The 27823-nt window shown below is 39.2% G+C and overlaps 1 protein-coding gene across 1 annotated transcript; it reads left to right on the top strand.

Moving 5' to 3' along the window:
* Positions 1–346: 346 nt before the first annotated feature.
* CHMP4C (charged multivesicular body protein 4C) lies at positions 347–27823 on the top strand. The gene is made up of 5 exons (XM_049633226.1): positions 347–781; positions 20133–20310; positions 23157–23271; positions 26180–26345; positions 26533–27823. The coding sequence occupies exons 1-5, from the start codon at positions 592–594 to the stop codon at positions 26595–26597; spliced, it is 714 nt and encodes a 237-aa protein (XP_049489183.1). The 5' UTR covers positions 347–591; the 3' UTR covers positions 26598–27823.

Raw genomic sequence — 27823 nt, 5'->3', positions numbered from 1 at the left:
ACACCCACACGGTATACACTTAGATGAACACATCTGAATAGTCAGAGATCTGAATACAGAAACACTGTGCTCACAGCAGTCACAAACAAAAACACATGCGTGGAATAAAGTACTTTTCAAAAATCTGGGTCGGTAAAGCGCTCTTATCACACACTTCGAGGCCCCGCGGGAGTCCCCTGGAAAAGGGCTTTTCTCGGAGCCATTCACAAACGAGGCAGTCCTTCCCCCGAGGTGTGTCCTCAGCGTGGATCAAATGGCAACTTTGTTGCAGTCCCGGCAATCTTTCCAACTCTTTGCTCTGCTCTTCCTTAACTCCCAGACGGCCGGGCGGCGCCGGACCGGACAGCCACGTCCTACTCCAGTGGCCTCCCCGCCCTAACCGCGCGGAGGGGCGGGGCCCAGCCGGCTGCCAGGAAGTGCCCAGGAGTGTGTGTCACCTGCCCCCGACGGCTTGTTGACTCCCTGGGAGCGCTGCCTTTCAGTTTCTGGGCCCCCGAGACCAGAGGACGATCTCGCTCACCTGTTCCCCAGGCGCGGCCCCGGGCGCTCCTGAGACTCTCCCGGGACCCCTCGCCCCTCAGATCCACAGCCATGAGCAAGTTGGGCAAATTCTTTAAAGGGGGAGGCTCTTCTAAGAGCAGAGCTGCTCCCAGCCCCCAGGAGGCCCTGGCCCGACTTCGGGAGACAGAGGAGATGCTGAGCAAGAAACAAGAGTACCTGGAAAATCGAATCCAGAGAGAACTCGCCCTGGCCAAGAAGCACGGCACGCAGAATAAGCGAGGTAGGCTTGGGATCTGGCCGCAGACATGAGCTGTCCCCCTTCTGTCCCCAGCCCTTTCCTTGGGGGAAAATCTGCCCACAGCACCTGTATCCCAGGAGGCCAGATTTGCTCCCACAGCCTTTCTAGGAACTGGTATTGACCCGCCCCCCCCGCCAGGGCCAAAACTGGAGTGAGCTGAGCCAAGCATAATCCTAGATAGCAAAATGTTAGGTAGTTCCAATCAAGATGAACGGTATTTTAATGCAATATTTTAAAAGTTCAGAATTAATGCAAAAACCTCATGATGAACAAAATATCAAAAATTTTAAATAAAGACAATTGGTATTGTTGATTTCTTTTTCTTTTTGCCTCTGGCTCTTATGTCGTCCTATAAAGCACTTTTTAATTTAACATTCTTTTTTTTAGAAATGTAATGTTTTGTCCATCATGAATTTTTTGTATTGATTTTGATTTTTAAAAACATTGCATTAAAATATTATTTATCTTGATTACTAACTTTTGGTACCCTTTAAATTTTACTCCTGTTCTGACTTACCCTAGTCCAGCCCTGCAGACTTCAAATATCAGGTTTTCTGCTGTGTGTTTATAAATATCAAATCATACATTTTAAGTTGCATGGAAATCTCTAGTGAAGTATTTTCTGGTATGTTCTGGTTCACCTGGCTCCTCAGCCATTGAAAAGTTTAGTTGGCTGCTGTGCAGTTGAGACATTACTTTTAAAAAAAGCAGGGAATTAAATATTATATTTCTTATTACTGGTTTTTACCACACAAGGGACTTTGAACCAGTAATGATTCTTGGTGCTCCTGTCACACCTTGAACCCTTGTTATTGTCCAGAGTTAATTGGTTTCTTCAGTGTACTGCTCTCTTTATAGAGAATAGACCTAAACAGCACATATATAAAAGCCCAGGAAGAAGCTGAAGTGATTTGGTGTGGTAACACTAGAAATGGAAGTGGTCTTGTAATGGCCACCTCAGAAACAGAAGCGGTAATACAGAACTGTGTCCACCACCTAACCCTGAATTTGTATCCACAAGTCAGGCTTCTTTAGTCATAACAAAGCCTTGGGAAGATTTACTTAGCCCTGAATGATGCCGCCATTGTTTAATGCAGGAAAGGAATAATGTCTTCTGGAGTTGACCTTGAAAAACTCTGCTGCTTCCCATAAAAATGTGCCTGATACATTTGTGTCCACTTATTACCAACGATAAAACGGCCAAGTTTCATTTTTCTCTGCTACTGCATATAACTTTCGTCTACATTATAGCCTGTTTTAGAGTTAAATGCTGGTTTCTATTTTTACTCTATGTCTGAAAATACTTTGGGAAGCTGTTAAATGGCAATTTCTAAAGAGAATACCATGCCATTATGGCTTGCTAAAAAGTCATTGGTAGTTCTGTTTCTCTGCTCTTCCTCTTCAGTTTGATGTGCACTCTGAAATTTGCATAACATCTGTCAAGGGATGTCTTTCTGTCTGTCATCCTTGTGGGTCTGTGTATCGCTTTATCTACAGTGGTTGCTCAGTAAATACTGGTTAAAAAATCTTAAAAATCGAACATCTGCTCTTAAGAAGTGGTGAAAATGTAGGTTTTGCTTTCAGAAGATAAAAAATGTAAGATAATATAGGTTTTATTGATTTTTTTTCAGAAATGGTCTCCAATTGGTAATGCACTAAAGAGTGTTACAGGTTGACTATGTAAAGACCCCACACCCAAAATTAAAGACAACATTAATTAAGAGCATCAATCTAACTTTCTTTAATCAGAGAAGTTACAGATGCAAGTATCATGTGCAAATAATCAATTGGGGTTTGAAAATTCACTTATTCTTTGTCATTTATCCTTGGAAACTTCACTGGTGTTAGCCCACACCTGATTTTACAGTGATTCTGAGAGTAGAAACAGGGTAGTTAGCATGAGTTCATCTGTGCTCTAAACTATGGAAAGAATTCACGGGCCTCTGTATCAGAAACCCTGTCAATATCAGCATCTTCCAAATAAACCAGATAGCTTCATATACACAATAGTTTCTGTTTTCCATTAGCTACCAAGAAATATTTTCACACACATAGTGTAATCAGGCCCAATATAATTAGTACAAAATAGACCTTGTACTATATAAGGCTGTATATAATACAGGGCTGTATATTGTGGTATAAGAGCTGTAGTTTACATTATAATCTGAGTGATATAATGTATGTGCAGTAAAGTTTTACTTCTAGACATGGCTGATCAGCTAGCATTGTATCAGAAAGAACCACACTCCTAGCGACTACAAATTCTTCAGTAATCTATTTCTCTACAACAGAAGTTTTGCCAGCATTCTGAATGTCAAAAGTGGGTTTTATTGGTAAAATAAGTAACTTTTAAATTAGCGCAATGAATGTTAGAAATGAGATCTCATTGGGGAAATTATAGATATCCTAAATATATGGATTGAATAAAATAGTTTGAGACACTTCCTTGCTTCCCATTGTAAGAACAGGTGATAAGAATCTACTGGAGGTATAACCAACTTAGAATGCTACCTGAGGCTTGATCTCAGATCAGTGCCATGTCAAGTCCTTGGATCACGTGTTGGGGCGCCTGGGTGGCTCAGTCGGTTAAGCGTCCGGCTTCGGCTCAGGTCATGATCTGCAGTCCGTGGGTTCCAGCCCCGCGTCGGCCTCTGTGCTGACAGCTCAGAGCCGGGAGCCTGCTTCGGATTCTGTGCCTCCCTCTCTCTCTGCCCCTCCCCTGCTCATGCTCTGCCTCTCTCTGTCTCAAAAATAAAAATAAATAAATAAATAAATAAATAAATAAATAAATAACATAAAAAAAAAAAAAAGTCCTTGGATCATGTGTATTTCTGCCCGATCGCACCTCCCACAGGGCACAGCACCTTACTAGGGGATGTTACTGCCTTCAGGGAGCCTTTCATACAAGGTAGATTGGAGGCCCTGAAAAGACATACACTTGGGACTTCATTGAACTCATGGAATCCTGAGTTTTTGCCTGCTTGCGGTGTATGTTTGTTTACGAAGCATTTAGTCTGAAACTTGCTCTCACTGTATCTTATGCCAAGGTTGTGCAGGCATAGCTAATTCTTCTCACCTCAAACTTCTTTGGTAGTTACCATAATCTACCAAAAAGAACCTGAACGTGCACCACCAAATTGTTTTTGCAACACCCATGATATTCAAGGCCCTGTTGATCTTTAAGATTAACATTTGGAGCAAGATTTATAATTTGGTTGAAATTTTAGGTCTGAGGGGTGCTTGGGTGGCTAAGATGGTTAAGCATCCAACCCTTTATTTTGACTCAGGTCATGCTCTCACAGTTTGTGAATTTGAGCCCCACATCGGGCTCAGTGCTATGTCAGTACAGAGCCTGCTTGGAATCCTTTCTACCTCTCTCTCTGCCCCTATCCCGCTCATTCTCTTTCTCCCCCCACCCCTCTCTCAAAATAAATAAATAAACTTAAAAAAATAAAAATAAAAATAAATTTTAGGTCTGAGATTACTTGATGTAGCTTATGTAGATTACCCCTGCTTCATAGGTGGTAATCTCCTTTACGGAAGAGCAAACTTTTTACATACTACTAACTTTTATTCTTTTTTATTTTCTTTCTTTAAAGTTTATTTATGTATTTTGAGAGAGAGAGAGCAAGAGAGAGCATGAGAGCTTGAGCAGGGGAGGGGCAGAGAGAGAGAGGGAGAGAGAGAATCCCAAGCAGTCTCCATGCTATCAGCACAGAGCTCCACTTAGGGCTGGATCCCACCAACCAAAAGATCAAGAGTTGTACACTCACCCAGCTGAGCCACCCAGGTACCTCAGTTTTTCTGTTTTGAGCCCTATCATCTGGAGCAGTTTTTATTTATTTATTTTTTTTATGAAATTTATTGTCAAATTGGTTTCCATACAACACCCAGTGCTCATCCCGAAAGATGCCCTCTTCAATGCCCATCACCTACCCTCCCCTCCCTCCCACCCCCCATCAACCCTCAGTTTGTTCTCAGTTTTTAAGAGTCTCTTATGCTTTGGCTCTCTCTCCCACTCTAACCTCATTTTTTCTTTTTCCTTCCCCTCCCCCATGGGTTTCTGTTAAGTTTCTCAGGATCCACATAAGAGTGAACACATATGGTATCTGTCTTTCTCTGTATGGCTTATTTCACTTAGCATCACACTCTCCAGTTGGAGCAGTTTTTAATATTAAGTCACCCTGATGCCCAGGTCCCACACCCATAGATTCTGATATAATTGAATAGAGTGGGGCTCAGTCATCAATATTTTTAAAAGTGCCTGGCTTAAGGATGAGTAACTTAAATCTATAGTAATGTTAATGAGTTAGAAATACAAGGTCCTTTCGTCTTGAATGCTTCCTGTTTTCACATGATGGCATCTATATGGGCATCTATGACACTGATAGTATTTGTGTGCTTCACTGGGATAACCAGGGACTAACAGCTTGGGGACTCTTGACGCCCCAGGCTATGGCCTCTGTAGCTGAAGGAATCCGTATCTCAGCATACTGCAACCGCCTTCCTGCCACACTGGTCTGGTGGAACACTTTAGGGGTTGATATTCTTTTTTTTTTTTTTTTTAACGTTTATTTATTTTTTTATTTTGGGGGGTACAGAGAGAGAGAATCCCAAGCAGGCTCTGTGCTGTCAGCGTAGAGCCTGATGCAGGGCTCCATCCCATGAGGGGTCACTACTCTAACCTCCCTTATGAGGTCTCTTAGAAAATAATATCCCTAAGAGATGGCCATAGTTATAATGTGCTTAAATGTAAGGTCATGATCCAGTTTTTACACATTTGATAGAGAGTAACTTAGTGTCTTAGTTAGGAGTTCGGCTCCAAAGCAGACAAACCTGGGTTTGATTCCTAGCTCTGCCCTGGCACTTAGACACTGTGTGACTTTGCACCATTTACGAGGCCTGTCTATCGATGGCAAGGATAAGATTGATGCTCACGGTTGTGAGGATAAATGACATTATTGTGTAAAGTCCTTAATTCAATGCTCTGTAAGTTATCAGTCATTGTGATAACAGTAGCATTTTTTTTTTAAAGCTGAAATTGGCTTCCTGCTAAGTTCTACTTACTGCCTCAAATTTTGTCTTCTGGAATAACTTCGAATAAATCTACTCCATCTGCCATGTGAAGACCTTTCATGTATTTGAGGACATTAGCCATTTCTCTGTGTCTCCTGTTCCTCAACTTCACCTTCCTCAGTCACTTCCTCAGTCACCCCTTACTGTGCTGAGGTTTGCTAACCAGGGCCGGGTCTAGGGTGACCTTGAGAGTGAGTGCCCCCTTAAATTTGTACCCTAAGTGCCTCTCATTCCTCTTCCCCCAGCCTGGCTCTGTTGCTCACCTTGTCCCAAGCTGAGCAGGAATTTCAAATATATAATTATGTGGAGAGATACAGATCCAGTCTGGGATTATCCACAGGCCTCAGGCTGTGGGAAGTGGGCAGATAGAGATGAAAGGTGGAGAGTAGGAAGGAGCAAATTTGGCCACAATCCCTCCTCAGTATCATTACACATGATTCCAGGGAAACTTGGCTCTGAGGCCATTCTACCTCTTCATCGGGTATCTGTTTGGTGAATGAGACCCTAGGGCAGAGAGTCTTGTATTTGAGTGAGCCAGCGCACTTTGAAGCCTGTACTGTTTTTTGCCAAGGATGAATTTGCTTCCAGAGTCATGACTGAGACTTGGTCTTCCTTGGAGTTGGGGTGCATGCACGATCCCACTGGTTTGGCCCAGTGTATGAACCTCCTGGGGCTCTTGAGTTTGCTTTTTATTATGTAGTTGTCATGGAGCTGAATTCTGCAATCTCAGACACGAGGGACCAGAAGGACTTCTGTATAAAAAGAATCACATCTGTGTCAGCTGTGTGTCAGCTTTTTTTGCCAAAGTAGTGAGGGCAAGAGCATGCATGGCTCACATAATACGAGACTGATACAGAATGCAGGGCCCTGATGGATGGGAGCTCCCTTGGGAGATATTACTTACCTTGTGACCTCCTTTCTTAAGAGAGTTTCTCAAAACGTGGCCCTCAGATCAACTACATGAGGATTCTTTGAGGATGTTTGTTAAAATGTAGACTCACAAGGACCCCCTCAAAATTCACATTTAGTACGTCGAGTGCAGTGCCCAGAAAGCTGAACTTTGAACAGATAACTCAATGATTCTGATGCCGACTACAGCTTGGGAACATAGGACGTGTTTATTGTTCGATGAGCTGCTAAGCTGGAAGCCTCTATTCTCTACTCTGTTTTCTTCCCTCACCATTCCTCCTGTTTCTTCCTTCCTCCTCCATCACCCTGAGACCCAGACGAGAAATTTCTACCCACCTCCCTCCTGTTGACTGCTGAAGAAACATTTCCAAAGCTTTGACAGATCCTCCTTCACCATCTGAATTTGTTTTCTTTAGGGAAGTGCATACTACTCCATAATCCTTTTGAAGGGTCTCAGAGGTCTCTAATACTCAAATTACAACCAAGCATCATCATAAAGTGTTCTGCATTCCTCTGATTGTTTGATACTTTGTACCATACCCTGTGTATTCTGGCACCAGAGAAAAGAAAGAGTTTTATTCCTGGGGCACTAAGCACCCACATGGGGGTCAGGTCTTTTTTTCCAGTCAACTGGTCTTCTTTCTTCTGGCAAACATAGATCAATGGAAATGTGACCCTTCCTCCGTTTTCACCCCCAGTTTCTCTCCCACCTCAGGAGCTCCTTCTGGGCTTTCATTCCATGGTGGAGGAAACTAAAACATCTGAACCAGCCCTGGGAGCCTATTCACTGAAGTTGTGGTATTAAAACTTCTCACTTTCCTACTACCTGCCTTCCCCCCTCTGAGCCCTGGCAGGGATCCTAGTGGACCTACACCCTTATTCACACACTTAGGTACAGAGTGGCAGAATGCCCTGGGCTTTTTATCTCCTTTGTTCTGTTAATACTGCCTCAGTTTGCATATGCTTTTTCACAGGTAGATCAGTTGCTTCTCGCCAGTGGATTCGGAGTTAAAAGTCCCAGCCAGATTTACCCTCTCCCCATTTAAATCAATGTGTTAAACTTGCATTCAGTATTTTACATTTATTTGTTACATATCATCTTATTTTCAATTAAGTCTTAAAATTCTAATTTTATTGTCTTATAGGTGAGCTATTTCTTTTAGTTGCAAATTTGATCAGTAGGCTTTTTTTTTTTTTTTCCTCCCTGACAAAGACTTTGTTAAAATATATTGAATAAGACAGAACCCAAGGACAGAGCCTCGTGACATGCCTCTAAAGATTTCATTCCAGGATACCTCTGCATTACAGTAACAATGTTTCATCTAAGATTGGGCTAAGGCATGATTACCAATTTGACAGATCAACGCTCAATGAATTCAGTTATTTATCTAGCTATAAATATACCTGATCTACATTTTTAGCCCATATCATCTTTTTTCTCCATTTTTTTCTCTTTCCCCTAAGAATGCTTCAGTATACCTTGTGGGTTCTATTCTCAAAACCAAACTATATGCATATACTTTGCTTCACAAATGCCCCTTTATGAAACTGATAGCTTCATCAGATTTACCTGGAGAGCTTTTTATAAATTTTTTTTTTTAACGTTTATTTATTTTTGAGACAGAGAGAGACACAGCATGAACGCGGGAGGGGCAGAGAGAGAGGGAAACACAGAATCGGAAGGAGGCTCCAGGCTCTGAGCCATCAGCCCAGAGCCCGACACGGGGCTCGAACTCGTGGACCGCGAGATCGTGACCTGAGCCGAAGTCAGCCGCTTAACCGACTGAGCCACCCAGGCGCCCCTGGAGAGCTTTTTAAAATGCCACATCAGGAGATTCTGTTTCAAGAAATCTGGGATAAGTTTAGGATTGTGATATTCAAGGCTTTCTGGTCGATTTTGATGTGCATAATGTTAGAAGGCTAGTGGGTGGTCTATGGTTTTTCCTTGAGTCAGCATCTAGTCACCCAAAGAAAACAAGCCAATGAGATTACTTTGGTATTTTTCATCTTTGGGGGGCTCATATTGGCTTCTCGTTATCGTTGTCTTCTTTTCTAATCTCTCAGAAACTGGAGTGCAGGGTGTTTCTCTTCTAGAATCATTCTTTCAAGGTTCCGTGGCACAGATGTTGACAGTTTGCTGATGTGTTGTAGCTACTTCTCGTAGGGTAATTGGTACCATTTCTTGTGTTGTGTAACTACATCTATTTTTTCCCCCTTTGTGAACTTGGAGCAGCATTATATATTCTGGAATAGTCATTTTTATTATTATTCTCCAGGCATAGAGCCTGTTTGGATTCTCTCTCTCTCTCTCTCTCTCTGCCCTTCCCCCACTGTCAGGTATGCATTCTCTCTCTCTCAAAATAAATAAATAACTAAATAATATTAAAAATAATAAAATAAATAAAAACTTAAAAAAATAAAATTGAATGTTAGCCATCTGGCTTAATGAAATAAAGTTGATACTCTTATGTTTGTCTTTCATATAAACTTAGAGAAATATAATTATGCAACCAAATACTGAACACTTTTGATATTTCATTCTCTATTTAAACGTGAATTTCTGTTGAATCTCTTTGATGCTTTCACGTAGTGCGATAGGCTACCTATCTGTTACAGGTGTGTCTTATTTGCTTTAGCAGTTACATTGTTCAAACGGCGTTTCTCAGTGAGCAGTGCTAATTCCATGACCAATTTTTTTTAATTTGAAGGTCTTTTGTTTTTAAAATTTTTAAGTGTTTATTCGTTTTTGAGAGAGAGAAAGAGACAGAGTGTGAGCAGGGGAGGGGCAGAGAGAGGCAGACACAGAATCCGAAGCAGGCTCCAGGCTCTGAGCTGTCAGCACAGAGCTCAACGCTGGGCTTGAACTAAAAAACCACGAGATCGTGACCTGAGTCGAAGGCAGCCGCTTAACTGACTGAGCCACCCAGGCGTGCCCCCCATGACCATTTGTTGCCATATATTTAGTACATGTAAGTGAAAGTGAATATAGCCTTAGAGTTTGAACAAAGATATTATCCTAATTAAAATTTATACTTTGTTCACCGCAGCAAGAAAAAATGCTATTATTATGTTAAACCAATTTATACATATTAAAGATCACATATGTAAGAGCCTTTGGTTTATCTTTTTGTAAGCAATTTGAAAAATTGTATTTATGTAAACTATCTTCCTTTGTTGAGCATCGTTCTCCACTTACACTTGAAAAGTTAAAGAATAGTGCAGCTCATCACCAATTGCAAGGTAAACCTATTCATAAAGAATTTCAAATAGAAATAGTGATCTTAAGGATAGGAGATACATGTTTTTCAAGATGTGTTGATCTTAGGATCCCAAGGGAATAATCATAGAATCCTAGACAGTGAGAGCTGAAAGGCACTATACAGATACAGTTTGTTGGTCCTCAGGAGCATCTGCAAATCACGGACACAGTAGTAGGAAATACTGGCACATCATGTGAGCAAGGAATATGCTACAAGTAAACTATGTTATACATATACATACACATATTCATACACAAATACATACATGTAAATACAAACACCTGTGCACACATGTACACATGTATATACAGATATATGCACGTCTGTATACATGTATACATATATACACATGCAATATAGAATTTCATCTATAGGTACATGTGCTTATCCTGTAGAATTAATCATAATCAGCTATTTCTGAGTTTTTCTGTTTAATATTTGCTGGTTTCATATTCATACTGTTTTCCCTACATTCTAGGCAATAGCAAGCTCATAGAGGTTACCAGTGCGTGAGGTTACTAATAATACTAGTGGCAGGTAGAAAACTCATCCACTCAATTAGTTATATATTCTGCCTGGTCAAACAGTAACTGGGTTTTTACAAGGAATATCACGTACATTTTAATTACTACATTGGTAAGTTGTTCCAATAGCAGGTTAATTCGACTTGCTTGGCAGTTGACCTCTGAAGCAATTAATTATAAGAAATAAGAATTTCAGTGGATATTCAGAATGAGTCTTATGCAAGCATTTCTTCCTTTTTTGACAACTCAAGGCTGATAGCACTTTTTGGACATGACCTTTCACTCTCAGATTTAAGTATCTCTTATGTAACGTCCTGGCGGTAAGAACTGCTTCATCTCCAAAAGAAGCTGTGAGCTTTTTAGAAAGAGGAGAGTAGCATCATTTCTGTTGGAAAATAACTTTAATATCCTTTGCCCATTTCCTATCTTTCTGGAGATGGAAGAGGGCACTAATTATCCACTTTCTAATCTTTTATATTTTATAATATTAATCACCATTTCTCTTTTTTTTATATAAAATTCATTCCAACATTCCTGGCTTGCTTACAGCAGTATTCCACTTCCAAATGTCCTTTCCTCAGCTTATGTCCTGATGACATTTACTATTGGTGAGACCTCTGAAAATATGGAGGTTGTTTATAAGACCCAGCTAATGTGGCAAGCCGGTGTGATTTGCTCTATTTTGGGGTTTATAGATTCTGGCTTCTAATATATCTCTGCCAGAAACTTCACATGGTTTAGTAGGAGATTTGCATCAGGAAGAAGGTTGGGGGCTGGGAGGAATCCTTTGTGTGACACTTTTTATCATTCATGTGCCTTCCTGACTAGTGTGGGTGATTATAAGTGTAGACTGTTACCCTGGCTTCATCTACATCGCCTCCTTTCTGATGTCTGACCTCACCCTCCAGGGAGAGTGTGTACATTTCTCTGCGCATCTACTGTACCTTGTACATGTCTCTTGTCACTCTCCCTCTATGTCTCCTCTGCTACTTGAAATGTAACTTACACATGTTAGTATCTGTGGTCACAATTTCTGTAAGATAGTGGGTGTTTAATAAATGCTTGTTCACTGATGTTTGAATGCCCACTTCATATCTGCATCCTCTGAGATTATAGCCTCATTTCTTTTCCCTGCAGTGTGGTAGATCTACAGTATATACTTGTGGAGCAGCTGAAATGAGTGGACAAAGAATATTTTTTTAAACTGAAGAAGGCCAGGGAAATTCATAATGGGGCGGTCCTGGCCAAACGAACCTTAGAATTTTCTAGTATTCTCCCAGCTACTTTCTATCTAACCTGTGACTTTGAACAGAAACATTTTGCTTTTATTCCATTTGTACTTATCAGGATGCTTATTCAGACTGTGTTTTTCAAGAACTAAAACAAGGTGACATAAATAGAAAGTATTATTTACTTAATGAAATGATTTGTATGTGAGTAAGAACAGGGCTTACTTTAAAGTTTCTCAAATAAAACAACATGATTATGATACTTCCTAGTTAAAAGCAAAAGAGGACATGACCAATTATGTGTGATATGTATCTCTTTTTTTTCTGTCCGAGATTTTATTTACATTCAAGTTAGTTAACATATAGTGTGGTATTGGTTGCAGGAGTAGAGTTTAGTGATTCATCACTTACGTACAGCACCCAGTGCTCATCACAACAAGTGCCCTCCTTAATGCCCATCACCCATTCAGCCCATTCCCCCACCCACCCCACCCCCCAGCAATCCTCAGTTTGTTCTCTATATTTAAGAGTCTCTTATGGTTTGCTTCCATCTCTGTTATTTTATTTTTCCTTCCCTTCCCCTTTGTTCATACACTTTGTTTCTTAAATTTCATATATGAGTGAAATCATATGGTATTTGTCTTTCTCTGATGGAGCCTTTCTCTGATTTGTCTTTCTCTGAGTGTATTGCAACACTCCGCATGGTTGCAAATGGCAAGATTTCATTCTTTTTGATTGCCGAGCAATATTCCGTTGTATATATATTCCACATCCTCTTTATCCATTCATCAGTTGATGGATATTTGGGCTTTTCCCATAGTTTGGCTAGTGTCGATAGTACTGCGATAAACATTGGGGTGTGTGCCCTCTGACACACGCACTATTAGCACAGTTGCTGGGTCATAGGGTGGTTCTATCTTTAACTTTCAGAGGAACCTCCACACTGTTCTCCAGAGTGGCCGCACCAGTTTGCATTCCTACCAGCAGTGTAAGAAGGTTCCCCTTTCTCTACATCCTCACCAACACCTGTTGTTTCCTGAGTTATTAATTTTAGGTAGCCATTCTGACAGGTGTGAGGCGGTATTTCTTTGTGGTTTTGATTTGTATTTCCCTGATGATGAGTGATGCTGAGCAGTTTTTCATGTGTCTGTTAGCCATTTTGTATGTTTTCTTTGGAGAAGTGTCTGATCATGTCTTCTGCCCGTTTCTTAACTGGATTATTTATTTTTGGGGTGTTGAGTTTGATAAGTTCTTAATAGATTTTGGATATTAGCCTTTCATCTGATATGACATGTGTATCTTCAGCACTCTCTGGGATTTCTCTTCCAAGCCCCGTCTTTTAGGCCTTCTCTAAAGACCATCCATTCCTGGTAGAGAGAAGAGCTGTCATAAGGCAGCTTCATATTTCACAAACAGTTTTGTCTATAGTCACTGGATATGATGGTTTCTATAATGTTCTTCCTTTTTTGCAAACTAGTGGATTAGCGATGCACACATTTGTGCACTCCGAATGAGTGAAGAACAGACTGACCTTTACAACCACGATGCCCTGTACATTATACGAACAATGAAACTGTAACTTTTTTCTGTTTTTAGTTGTTTTTCATAGATGACTGGAAGTCTTCCTCCTCTGGCAAAGTAGTAGTTGAGTAAAGTTGCTTAAGGCTAGTGGAATTTTGGTTCAAGTGAGTAATTCTTAAATTTCAGCCGCAGTCCTGAATGGGCTGTAGTAACTCTTGCTGTGTCTCCCAGCAGCAGAATATGCAGGTCACGGTTCTGTATCTCCATTGCTGAAGGAACGTCACTGTTAAGTGAAGAGACAAAACTCCTGGCTGTCTCTCCACTGCAAAGGAATATAGTAGATTCTTTTGTTTTAGAAGGAATGTTATACAGGTTTCACCAGCTGCTTAAAAGCACATACAGGAGTTGGAAGATCGAGTTGCACCTTCTATACCGGTTAAATTGCATGGCTCTAAAAACGTCCTTCTTTGCCAAATCAGGAGCAAAGTTTAATTTGCAGTAGTTGTTCCATGTCTTTAAAAATATGCAGCTGTTTTTTTCCCCAAATCATGTGTTAGAAAACAAAATCAAAGCCTGTCTAACTCATGGTGGGTCTGAGGCATCATCATTTCCTGTGCAAGCTCACGGGGAGACTCCTCACATACACTTCTTGGCTTTTGGAACATAAGCCTCTTGTCTTAGTGTTTGGGAGAAGCGTACTGTGCCAGGCAGAAGTCACAGCAAGTGTCAGGCGTCCTGGGGCCAGATCCAGCCATGCAGAAATCACTGGGTTTGCTCACACAAAGTGTTTGGAAAAATGTGAATCAGCTTTTAAATTTGGAGGATTTTGCATGCAAATCCCGATTTCTTGCTTCTTTTGAGTTTGTGGAAGGCCGGGCATGGTCACGGTGGACTGGAGGTCAGCAGTGTGGCTTCCAGTAAGGTTTATGCTCTGCTGGTCACCAGAGTCCCTGCTTCTTGCTGTTGACTCCCTGATGCAGGGGCCAGGGTCCACTGCCATTTATTATCGCTCTTGTACTATTTCTTATCATATAGACTAATATTCCTCTATTTTTTTCTCTCTCACAGGTGAGAAAACAAAAAAGGCCTTTCTCCGTAACCTCTCTCTGCTTCACTTAACTTTCATTACCTGCTTGGGTCCCTCTGAGATTAGAACACTGGTGTAGGCCAATCTGTAGTGTGTGGTGTGGGAATTAAAGTATAGGTTGAGATCTGAACTCTTAGTGAATTTTCAAATTTTTTCCCAAGTATTTTGAAGGTCAGAAGCCATATGTTAACATAGGCATTTAAAATTGTGTCCAAGCCAGAACTCATTATTATTAACAGCAACCATTTGCAAAGTTGGGCATTATACCATGTGGCTCCCACCATATGGTTCTGACAATCCTGTGAAGGAGATGATGATTATGAAGCTCCTTTGTATTTAGTAATCACTCATGATGTGTCAGGCACTGCACTAAATACTCTGTATATGTTATTTCATTTAATCCTTCCCCACTGAATGAGTTATATCTTCATTTTCCAATAAGCAACTTATGTTGCACATAGGTCACATAGGTATGGATAGATGGAGCCTAGGTTTGAAAGTAGGCAACTTGACTCCAGTGCACAATGTTCTATTGTCATCTACATATTATTGTTGTTACTATTATTATTACCCAAGTAGGGAACATCACTTAAGACTTAAGTCACACACCAAGGTTATTATGCACAGTTATTAATTGGTAGAGTAGTATTAAAATGTAACTCTAGGGGCGCCTGGGTGGCTCAGTTGGTTAATCGGCCGACTTCGGCTCAGGTCATGATCTCGCAGTTCGTGAGTTCGAGCCCCGAGTCGGGCTCTGTGCTGACAGCTCGGAGCCTGGAGCCTGTTTCAGATTCTGTGTCTCCCTCTCTCTGACCCTCCCCCATTCATGCTCTGTCTCTCTCTGTCTCAAAATTAAATAAACGTTAAAAAAAATTTTTTTTAATGTAACTCTAGTGACTCCAAAGTCTCATCCTTTATATCAAATTGCATTTTTTTTTATTTTCAGAAAGTATTCTAAAATTAATTCTAACTAGGAAACACAGTGCATTTTTTAATAGAGAACTTTAAATTTTTTCTTAAAAAAAAAAAAAAGGAAAATGCTTTTGGGCCGATGGATACCAGTTATATTCCAAATAAGTATAGACACTGAACCAGCCCAACAAGATAGGGAGGAGACATACTTGGAACATTCCACTTCTGGGTATGTTGGGTGGAGATGTGTATTTGAAGTTTACCTTCCTGAAATTTTCTGATATTTCTAAGATTTTTAAATGTATTCTAGTATTATGTTCTGGTTATGGTGAGTTATGGCAAAAAAGCCAGGGAACTTCTTGCTCATTGGTCTCAGAAATAAGATACACAATTGCATAAATTAATGAATGTTATATAATTGCTATTAGTAATGATAATATGTAATTTCTAAGTGTCTACCTTGCATAGGCACTATATGAGGTGTTTTCCATAAATTATCCCTAATTCTTAAGACAATCACCTAGCATCATGGGGATTATATCCCCATTTGCAGACCAGCAAACTGAAGCTCAAAGAAAGCAAGTGTGTTACCCAGACGTATGTATCTATGGAAGAAGAAGTCACACTCTGGCCTTGAAGGCCATACTTTTTCTATTATGCCATGCTGTCATTATACCGTGTGCACAAAATTGTCAAGTTTATTTATTTAATATTCATTCATTTTATCTACTGTAAAGTAGGTCAATAATAGTACCTACTCGTGGAGTTCTTGTGAGTTAATGGCATAATTCACACAAAGCACTTAGCAGCAGTTTGGCATATAACAAATACTCAAAGTTAGTTTTTGTTATATATTTTATTGGCCATGGGCCAGGAACTGGGCCAGGTACTGGGGAAACAGGAGAATAGGATGCTACATCTTTCTTCAAAGGGCTTATGACTGGTGTAGTGGAAGTGGGGTAGAAAAGGTTTTACAAATAATTATAATGCAGTGTGATAAATGTAGAAGTAGAAATGGATCCACACGCAGTGTTAGTGCAGAGCACCAACTGGTAATTCTCCCCATGTTGGGGGGAAAACTTTCACACAGCTCTGGTCATTAATGTGATGAGCCTCTGTACAGGGTGATATTGTGTAATATCATAGAAAGGTCTGTATGCCAGGTAATTTTTTAAAAATTGTTTTAGTTCTTTCCCAAAGGACAGGTTAAACTAACAAAAACTCTTTCATGAATGAAGTGTAAGCACTGTTCAGCAGGGACTTGAATTGTGATGTTGCACCTGGAGAGGGAAGCAGAGCAGAGCCTGATAACCCTGGACCTCCACGGTGGGCAGGGAGGCGTGGGGGAAGAAAATTACCACTTACCAGGGAGATATAGGACGATGTTCCACACCTAAAATAAAGCCTTTCTTTGTCAAGCCTGTCTACTTGCTCCCTCCCATGGAAGGAAACCTGCCTGATGGCATACCACACCCACTTCTTTTGCAGAGCTTTGGGCAGCCTTGCCTTTCAAGAGAGAGGCCTCACGGGAAAACACACTTATGTAACTACAAGAGGCCCAGCTATTTATACTAACTATTGTAGTCTTTCATTTATAAATATGAGCTTTTAACACAGACTCAGAAGAAATTCAGTGAAAGATAATTGCAAGAAAGAGAAGGTTAAGATAAGCAAAGCAAACAACCAAACTCAAGAGAAAAGAGATGATGTAGGAAATAAGATATGTTAACACAAAACTTGTTTTGGTATCTTCAGGGAGATTCAAGAGGCTATTGAATTATAAGACAAGAATGGGCTGCCATAAAAATGAGTAGCTAGAAGAAAAAAATTCTTACCAGTTAAAAAGCATAATTAAAAATAAATAAACAAAAGGGTAAAATGTAGAATCAATCTAGCTGAAGACTAATTGGTAATCCAGAATATAAAGTTAAGTAATTCTCCTAGAACATAGAACAAAAAGAGATAAACTAATAGATTGAAGGATAGAGCCAAGGAATCCCACATCCATCATATAGAGGTTTCAAAAGAGAGAAAACAGAGAATGGTTCGGTGAAAGAAGTATAAAAAAAAAAAAATTCAAAGCATATAGTTTCTCCAACTGAAGGAAGACTTAATTCTTCAGAATAAAAAAAACCCCACTGAATGCTTAGTTGGGAGAAGCAAAAAATAAAAGGCACATGCTTACACCTAGGCTGGTGAAATTTCATAACTCTAAGAAAGTAAATCTTAAACATTTCCAAAGAGGAAATAAGCTAACAAATTTTCTACAAAGGGATACAAATAATATTGTCATCTAACTTTTCAAATATTGATTACCTAATGACAATGGAATAGTCAGAATTTTTGAAATATTTTGAACTGAGAGTTCTATAAAAAATCCAAACTATTATTCAAGTTTGAAACAAAATGAAGACGTTTTCAAGCCTATAGGTGTTTAGAGAATTCATATCTATGCACCTTTCTGGAAAAAAAAAAAACCTTTAAGATTTATTCTAGTAAAGTACAAATACTCCATGAAAGGATGATGTAGGATACAAGAGGCAATAGTAAGGAATTAAGCCAGCAAATTCTATAGTTTATTGTAAACTGTTGAAATTGTGTCTGTCAAACTTGATGCAATTGTTAAGAATTAAGTTTCCTTCAAACTTAATGCAATTGTTAAGAATTAAGTTTCCTTCAAAATTGAAAGGATAGTAAAACAACCAGTAATCATCTGTAACTAATAAAACTGAAGATTATTTCAATCAAGCATTGGAAGGTCTGGGGTGAGCAATGAATCTTATTTGGGAACAATAAATTATAAATTTTGATTAATTTTCAACATAGAAAACTTAATTGTATGTGTATAGTTTAATTTTTTAAAATTTTTAAAATTTTATTTATTTTTGAGAGAGAGAGAGAAAATATGAGTGGGGGAGGGGCAGAGAGAGAGGGAGACAGAGGATCTGAAGCAGGCTCCAAGCTGTCAGCACAGAGACAGATGTGGGGCTTGAATCCATGAACCTCGAGATCATGACCTGAGTTGAAGTCAAACATTCAATCGACTGAGCCACCGAGGTGCCCTGTATGTGTATATTTTAAATATAAGAGCATACTTAGGGGAATACATTTAGTATATATAATGGTCTAACAAATTAAAGGGGGGAAATGAACAAAAAAAATTGATCAATATACATAAAGAAAAGACAGCAAAAAGTAAACAAGAATATAACAGAAAACACAAAAAAGATGATAATAGAAAGACCATATTAGATACCAGTTATCACAATAAATAAACATGAGTTAAAATCTTATATTAAAAGAGACTATATGAATGGTTGAAAACAGTCACACAAACTACGTATCCAAGTATATGCTATTTGTAATAGGTATACCAAAAAGAGCAAATAGAAAACAATTATGAAATATAGGTCCCCATAAAATTATTACAGGCAAATTGTAACAAAAGGAAAGCTGAAACATTAATATAAAGCAAAATGGAATTTAGAGCAAAGAGGTGTAAATGGGACAGACAGTAATATTTTACACTGATAGCCAGTAAAATCTAGCAAACTATAATGACTATGAGTCTTTGTGTACCAAACAAAAAGCATAGAGTAAGCAAACTAAATCTGTTGGGATTACAAGAATGAATTGACAAAAACAGAGTTAGAAGAGAGCCTTCTCTTAAAAATCTCTGTGGCAATAACTTACATGCTTCACTCTGAAACCATAAAGCTACTTGAGTTCTTTTGTCAGTTCCATTTAATTATCTTTATATTAACATCCTTCTGCTTCTCTTTTCCTGCACGTTCCCTAAATGGCTTATCAAAGCTCATATTTTAGGGTCTTCTTTTGGGGAGGGTGCCATAGTCAAAACTTTGTTAAGTTTTGTGATTTTGTGATTTTCAAATGAAGTGGGTATTTTGTTTAAGAGCTGATGGGAGGGTGTTTGGATATTTTTCTGAAGGCAACATTTCTTTCTCTCACCAGCTTGCTACTAATTCTTGAATATGACTCTAGCAGTGTTGATCTCATGGGTGCTCATGGTTAGATGTAACCTTGCTGACAGCTCATAATTATTTTAGACCAAGACATGAAGCTCATCAACCTAGGTTTGGGTTCCAGCTGCCACTCACCATCTACCTTCAAGAAAGTTACATAACTTCTCTGGATCTCAATTAGTTTGTCTTTAAAATAAGGAAATAAGGCTAGAATAGACAGTTATTAAGATTCTTTTCTTCCTCTAAAGTTTTGTTTTTCTACTGCATGATTTTTATTCATTTTTTTCCATACTAGCAAAATACTTTTATTATTTTATAATGATAAAAGGAGGAAAATAAAAATTTCTTTTTGGTGTATACCAGAGTTAAGGGAAGTAGAAGAATAAGGGAATTAATAGGATTTTTATGTACTTTGATGACAATAAAAAGCTAACAATTCCAACTGTTTGCCATGAAACTTATCATAGCTCCCCAAAACATATAAAGGATCATACTTTCAAAATCTATAAAAGATAGATTTTTATCCATCTTTTCCCTAAAACTCTATACTGATAGAAACACTGCTGTGATATATTTTATGAAATATGAAAACTGACTTTTCATCCTCTTACACTTGCCAGATCTTTGGAAGATAAGAATAACAAGATGTTTGATGAGTAGGAGTTGTTGCAGGTGATTGAAAGGGCAGATGTTAGTGTTTCTCAGCTTTATTTGGCACCCTCATTGTCTGTAGGGATTGACAATGCTGAGTCTATGGTTGGTGTTGGGCAGATGTCTCTTGAGTTTGTGGCTTGGGCTTTCTGCTGATAAACGTGGCTTCTCCCTTATTTAGCTGCATTACAGGCACTAAAGAGAAAGAAGAGGTTTGAGAAGCAGCTCACTCAGATTGATGGCACACTTTCCACCATTGAGTTCCAGAGAGAAGCCCTGGAAAACTCACACACCAACACCGAGGTGTTAAGAAACATGGGCTTTGCGGCAAAAGCGATGAAAGCAGTTCATGAAAACATGTGAGTGAATTTGGTCTCCCTCCAAGTCATAAATTCTCTCAATGTTGGGAAGAGCCTGTGGAATTATGTGATGATTTTGGCAGGAATGGAGTTACTCATTTCAGGCTTTTTGACATGTTGGAATGGAACGCCCCCTTGGAGAAAGATTAGAAGTTAGAGTAGGGAAAAAAAAAAAAGACCATGAAAAAATGAAGACGTTCACTTTGCTCTTAATGTTTCCCAGTTGCCTCAATATTGTCTGACACTCCACATGTAAATGCTTTCACACAGCAGTTTTTGTTTGTTTGTTTGTTTGTTTATTTATTTTGAAAGAGACAGAAAGTGTGTGAGCGAGGGAGAGGCAGAAAGAGGGAGACAGAATTCTAAGCAGGCTCCATGCACAGAGCCCGATGGGGGGCTCGGACCCACCAAACCTTAAGATCATGACTTGAGCCAGAACCAAGAGTCAGACGCTTAACCAACTGAGCCACCCAGGCCCCCCCATGCTGTTGTTTTAAAAAGGCCTAAATGTCAACACTTGTGAGAGTGTTAGAATTACTGAACAGTGGTTGTCAACCCCAGAAAACTACAAAAGAGAACACAGATGGCCAGGATCCTTGAAGAAGGGTAGGGATTGAGCCTTTTTGTTTTTAACCACATTCTCCAGGTGATTCTGATACTAACCAGTGTTTGAGAAATATTGACCTAGAATAATAGCTTTGAGCATGAATTTGAGGTTACATTTGCTGAGTTATATTTAATCCCAGTTTCATTGCCAACTGTCCTTGAGTAAATTACTTTGCTTCTCCCTGATTCAATTTCTTTAGCTGTAAATTGGAGATCATAATAGTACTTACCTCATGTAGTTATTGTGAGATTCAATGAGATACTAGATACAATGCACTTAGCATAGTTTCTGGCACAAAGTAAGCACTCAGTACCAATATTCATAGTGGTAGTGGGGCTGGTGATAATTTGCTTTACATTCATGCTGGGAAATCAGTGACTGAGACCTGATTCTTTCCTGAGATTAGATATGACAGTGAGGTCTAGGTCAAAGATGTATAAGAGCAAAAATGCCTGAAGGATGTAGAGAAGTGTCTGTGGATGGGAAAAATGGGAGAGGGGGAGGCTGGGGTCAGTGAAGACATCTTTGCTAACATTTTCTTGCCTTGATAATTCATTGATAATCAGTTGTCATTTTGATAGCTTCAGAAAGATCACTAGAGTCACTGTCAGAGTCAAAAATCTATCATTGCTGTAAAGCTGGGTGCTAAACTGTAGTACAGAATCACGGCCTCTCTCTCCAGGTAGCTGAGCAGCAGTATGCCACCGTATTCCTTTGGAGTAAAGTTCAACCTCAGGCCCAAACTTCAGTTGTGCCTTCCTCATACTCCTTTTTATAAATAAGCTCACTGTATATTTGTTATAATGATAATAATTGGAAATGAGGGGTGATAGGAGGATGCTAAAAGAAAACTTTTTAATGTAAAAATACTTGTCTTCCCATATGTAGAGTCTGGAAAACTTGCACAATATTTATTCCACTGGGAGTCAAAATTGCAGTGTTTGCTTAATAATGAGGTAAATTGTCACTTCTCTGGTATTCAGTCAGTTTGCCCGAGTTTCAGAGTTGGAGGAATGATTCAGAGACAGAATGGTAGTGAAGCAGTTCAGATCCTGGCCTTCAGACACTGCCTGCTTAGGCTGGTGGTTAGAGGCCGGTGGGGTTCAGGTGCCAGAAGCTGTCTTCAAAGCAGCTGTCTGTTGTGGGCCTGTGGCTACCTGGATTCCTGTGCTGAGGTTAAGGATTCTTCTGAGAGCTTCGGAGGCCTCATCCTGCTTTCATTAGTATTCTCCCTGGGCATCAGCAGCCATGGGAAAGCTCTCAGGAAGTCAGGATCTCAGAGCCACTAAGCATTCTAGAAGATCTCTAGTTCCAGAGTTTAGCTTCTCTAAAAGGCTGCTGTCGGATAGTTACTGGTGAGAGTTGCCACAGCTTATGTTGGTCATGGTGGTCCTTGGTGGTCCATGGCACCATTTCCTGCTGAACTGATACATGGCAGCATATATTAAATTCTACATATGTTCTACCAGACAAAATTTCAAAATGCATCGACAAATGTTGTTATAGTCTCTAGTGAGTCCCAAATGTAATGGCCATTTATCAAATATTTAAAATATATGCGTGTATGCAGGTTTATTAATTTTCACAAAATGCAAGTTGTTTTTAAAGTTGATAAATGCTATCACCAGAAATTTTTATTATCTTACTGAAATAACTAAGAGTTCACATTAAATTGACTCATTTTTCATATGGGATTATAGCTGAATTCATTTTATTATTATTTTTATTTTAGAGAGAGAGAGAGAGTGTGTGTGTGTATAAGTGGGGGAGAGGGGCAGAGAGAGAGAGAGAGAGAGAGAGAGAGAGAGAGAGAGAGAGAATCTTAAGCAGCCTCCACACTCAGTGTGGGCCCAATGCGGGGCTTGATCTCACAAACCTGGGATCACGACCTGAGCCAAAATCAAGAGTCGGATGCTCAACTGACTGAGCCACCCAGGTGCCCCCAAATTCATAATTTTAAAGTAAAATTCTAAAATATTTAGAGGTGCCTGGGTGGCTCAGTTGGTTAAACATCTGACTCTTGATTTCAGCTCAGATCATGATCTTATGGCTCGTGAGTTTGAGGCCCACATCGGCCTCTGCCCTGACAGCAGAGAGCCTGTTTGGGATTCTCTCTCTTCCTCTCTCTCTCTGCCCTTCCCTGGCTCGCATCTTCTCTCTCTCTCTCTCTCTCAAAATAAATAAACAAACATTTAAAAGAAAAGAAAAGAAAATATTTCAACAACATATTATTTCCCAGGGATCTGAACAAAATAGATGATTTGATGCAAGAAATCACAGAGCAGCAGGATATTGCCCAAGAAATCTCAGAAGCCTTTTCTCAACGGGCTGGATTTGGTGATGACTTTGATGAGGTAGGTAACACAGTGTAAAGAATGGAGTATTGTGGGTACTAAAAAGGATAGCTTCCTCTCAAATATAGCAGGTGGGTTTTCATAAATATTTTCTTAAACATCACTAAAGAATAAGTGATATTTGTTAGTGATGTGCTTCTCACAAGGGGGGAATGAAAGTGTTGGTAGCTCTGATTTAAAAGAAAGATTAATATAGTCTAGCAAACCACCCCCTAATTAAGTTTTCAGCTATTAAGGAGAGGCAGTATGTGATTATGTAAAGTTAGTGACTTTTAATGGTTGAAGCCTAAATAGCACCATTACAAGGAATCAAGTGCTCGCACATCTGGGCAAAGCAAAGCAGACTGTGTCGCTCTGCAAGGAACAGACGTATCATGCTCTGTAGTTGTTAAATTAGAGGTTAGTCTGCCTCTGTTTATTACTCAGGCCATGAAACAAAATAAGTGTGGAGTGGCATTATTAACACACACATTCCATTTAGATTAATCAGTCCAATAATAGAGACTATAATTATAATGGTGGTGTCTGCACTGTGAATTTCAATTGTTCTACTCAAAGCACACATAAGTAGGACTAGTATATGTTTTGAAATGTTTCCAGTTGTCTGATTAGTATGAGAAAGAATCTGACTTCCTGACTTTCTACTAAGTAAGATGTGGTTCCATGGAGGCCTAGGAAATGAGAACTGAGTGTTATCAACTTTTAAAAATAGCGTAGACCACCATATGTGGAATTTACGAAACAAAACAAACAAAATAAAAAAAGAGACCAAAAAAGTCAGGCTCTTAAATATAGAAAACAAACTGGTGGTTGCCATAGGGGAGGTAGATGAGAGGATGGGTGAAATAGTGATGGGGATTGAAGAGTACTCTTATCATGGTGAGCACTGGGTAATGTATAGAATTGTTGAATCACTATATTGTACACCTGATATTAATATAATACTGTGGGTTAATTATACTGGAGTTAAAATAAAAAATATGCCTCCCCCCACCAAAATGGTGTAGATGAGTGGTTAGAAACTTCGGCTTTCAGGCCAAATCCTTCCCATAGGCTTTTTGTATGGCACGTGAGCTAAGGATATCACATGTTTGAAGGACCGCAGAAAATAACAGTAGTAACAATAAAAACAAAGAAGACTATGCAACAGAGACTGTATGTGGCCAGCAAACCTAAAATACTGCTATCTGGCCTGTTAAAGAAAGGTTGCCTACCCCTGGTTAGCCCAATAAGCACCTATTGAGTGCATTATGATATGGTGGAAGGGACTCTGGGCTCATAAGGACATCTGGGTTCTGCCATTTGTTACTAAACTTTGTGTAAGCCCCTTCACTTTTCTGACCCTTAGTTTTCTCATCTATAAAGTGAAACTTACTGGATGGCTAGATTATCTCTGAAGTTTCTTAATTCTAAAATTATTTTATCAGTGGATGGGTGTTTGGTATTCAAAGGCTGTAAACAATGGAGGAGATGATTATTCTGTCATCATACTTATTAAAGAAAATATCAATATCTTCTTTGTACTGTTGATAGCTCTCAAGCGCTATTGACAATTCTGGGCACACCTTCAATGTGGAATAGTGTTCTGCCATTACTATATTTACTATATTTGTTCCTAATTGTTTTGTGAGCAAAAATAGGCCTCAGAGTATTCATTCTGTAAGCCCTTTATTCATATAGCTTGTGGGAAACCAGAAAGCTCACAAGTACACTGACCATACTATTTCACATGGCCTGATGACATACACTTTCATGATTTATTTCCTTTTCATGAGGTAGATTTACCAGTGGTTAATCATTAGGCTTGCTGCATATCTGATATACATTGACTTGGTCAAATGTTGTGGCTGGCTTAAGTACCTCCTGTCTTGGCCCGTAGTATTGTTACTCTCATTTTAATACGAGATGGTGATTTATTTATGTATCTTTCTCCCACATTCAATAATGAACTTCTTAAATGTAGGGACTGTTGATTCAGCTTTGCATCCCCAGCACTGAGTTCAATACCTGACCATGAGTGAGCTCTCAATAAATTTGTTCAATGATGAATGAATGAATAAATGAAGACTCTCCTTGGCCAAATAAACATAAGAGTGTCTTAGGTCATTTCTGATGGTGACAACCTCAGAATTCAAATGATGACAAATTTAGTTTTGACTCTCAAGCTCTCTCAGTGGGGATTGGACTCTACCTGAGTATTCATGGAGCCAGTTATATCTGAACTACCATAGTCATATCTGCTATAAGGTGACTTATGCTGTTAAAGTCTCAAACTAGTCTTGCCTCTCTAAGGTTCTTAGGACAGAGAATAGTTTAGGATTAAGCCAGATTCTCTGAGACTATAGCTAAAAGAAAGAAGTACAGTGTACCTACCTTGAGGTGCAGTTTTCTTTACCCAAACACACAGCATGATTTATATTGGCTTTGGTAATTTAACAAAGACACCATAGTATCTTTGATTCTTTTTACTTGCTGTACATTATGGCTCTGCTATACCTGTTGTTATGTTTTCAAAAGCATTAGCCTAGATGGAAGTACTTATTTGCTCCAATTAAAGTTTTACAGATTCTTACTTTTTTACAATAGGAAAGATACAGTGGAAAAAATGACAGGCAAGGTGCAAATTTCCTAGAAACTGTGGAAGTTATAAATTCAGTTAACACAAATTACTTGAATAACTGTTTACTGAAGTATTATAAGATTAACTACAACAAATTTGCACAAACCAAAATATTCATTTTTTAATCATTGCTCAGTGTTGCAAAAAAAGACTTAGTCTTAAAATAAATATTCCGTTTCACTGGGTTCTCACATATCAATTGGGTAGCAGATGTTCTTATTATTGTGTTTGAGGAAACCCACTTCTTGAAACGTTAACTTCATAATTCTTTCTTTCTCCTATGTTCAGGATGAGTTGATGGCAGAACTTGAAGAATTGGAGCAGGAAGAATTAAATAAGAAGATGACAAATATCCACCTTCCAAATGTGCCTTCTTCCTCCCTCCCCGCACAGCCAGCTAGAATGCCGAGTCGAACGTCAGGCATGTCTTCTGCTGCACATCGATCCCGAGCAGGTCTGTTGCACACCTCAACTACCTACAGTCAGATACTTGCCTAAAATAATTACCCAGGCCCATCCCTTTTAACACTTACTTTTTACTTCATAGATGTATAACTTTTAATACCTGTATTCATACCTGTTTTCTCTGGTGAAAGTGGGAATGTCACCGCTTACTAATTTTTATCTATTTTATGTTCCAGCATCTTCCAGGAGGGCAGAAGAAGAGGATGATGATATCAAACAATTGGCAGCTTGGGCTACTTAAACTACAGTGGAATTTGTTGACATCTAAATTAATGAACTGTACATTAGACACACAAAAAACATGTTTTTGCAATGTTTAGAAGTTAACAAAGACCTTGTTTTATATTTACACTGGATGAGTAATTGTCTTTTAAGGCTTGTAGGTAAAAGTTACAAAGAATCACATGTAGACATAGAATCAGGGATGGGAAGAGGCTTCCTGGTAGCATCTCAGAGGATCTTTCCATGCTGATGGGAGGGGGCATTCTATCTTGTTCACTCCTGTATTTCTAGTCCTGGCACATACTTGGTGCCCTCTATACACTTGTTGAAAGAAAAGGGAATTCTATGTACGGGTAAAAATGTATAACAGTTTATAGGCCATGTAAGAGTGATGCATTGAGGATAATAGCTAGAGAAAGTATCTTTCTTTTCTACATGAAGCAAGTTTGCTATGTGTATCCATGTTAGAACGTATCTACCCCATGGTAAATGCAAATACACCATGTCTCTTGTGGGAGAGACTTCACGTAGAGAAGTCTTATGTGAGTCTATACATAGTTTCACTTCAGTTTCACAGTTTAAATCTTAAAAGAGCTTTAATTGACATTTATTATGCCAATTAAGCTTGGAATGGAGCAATGGATGCATTTCCCAAAATGTTTGAAAGCACTAACAGCTTACACTGCTGAGCGAGAATCTCCGGGGTGTAATTTAGCCACTTAGGAAGCCACGTTAACACTCCCAGGCCATTATGACGCTGTTGTGGCTTCTGCGTGCGAAATGTGTGAATGTTCATTCTTTCCTATTTTGTGCTCTCTTGTATGTTTATTTACAATTTATGGCACATTCCTTGTATATACATAAACATAAAGGCAATTAAAAGTATATCATGAATAAAATTTTGGCTATAATTATTTTTAAATGAAAATAAATTACAAAATGATGGATTGCCCATAATATGTCATGGGCCATAAAGTGACAAATGTCATTATATAAAATGTTCTAGTATTCCCTCTATTTGCTAGGGTACATAGTGGAATGTGAAGAAAACTAAACCTGGAGGTAAGAGTCCTGGATTCTAGCCTCTGCTCTGCCATTAATGTAGTATGACCAGGCATGTCATAAACTCTGAACCTTTGTTTCCTCATTGGGAACTCAAAGGGTTGGACTTGATCTCCAAGACAGAAGGGTCTGTCTTGCCACAGGCCTTTTGCAATGCTGTTCCTCTTAGCAGTCTTCCCACCA

Source organism: Panthera uncia, chromosome F2, assembly GCF_023721935.1.
Source record: "Panthera uncia isolate 11264 chromosome F2, Puncia_PCG_1.0, whole genome shotgun sequence".
Taxonomy (NCBI): domain Eukaryota; kingdom Metazoa; phylum Chordata; class Mammalia; order Carnivora; family Felidae; genus Panthera; species Panthera uncia.
This window is presented reverse-complemented; position numbering and strand designations above follow the sequence as displayed.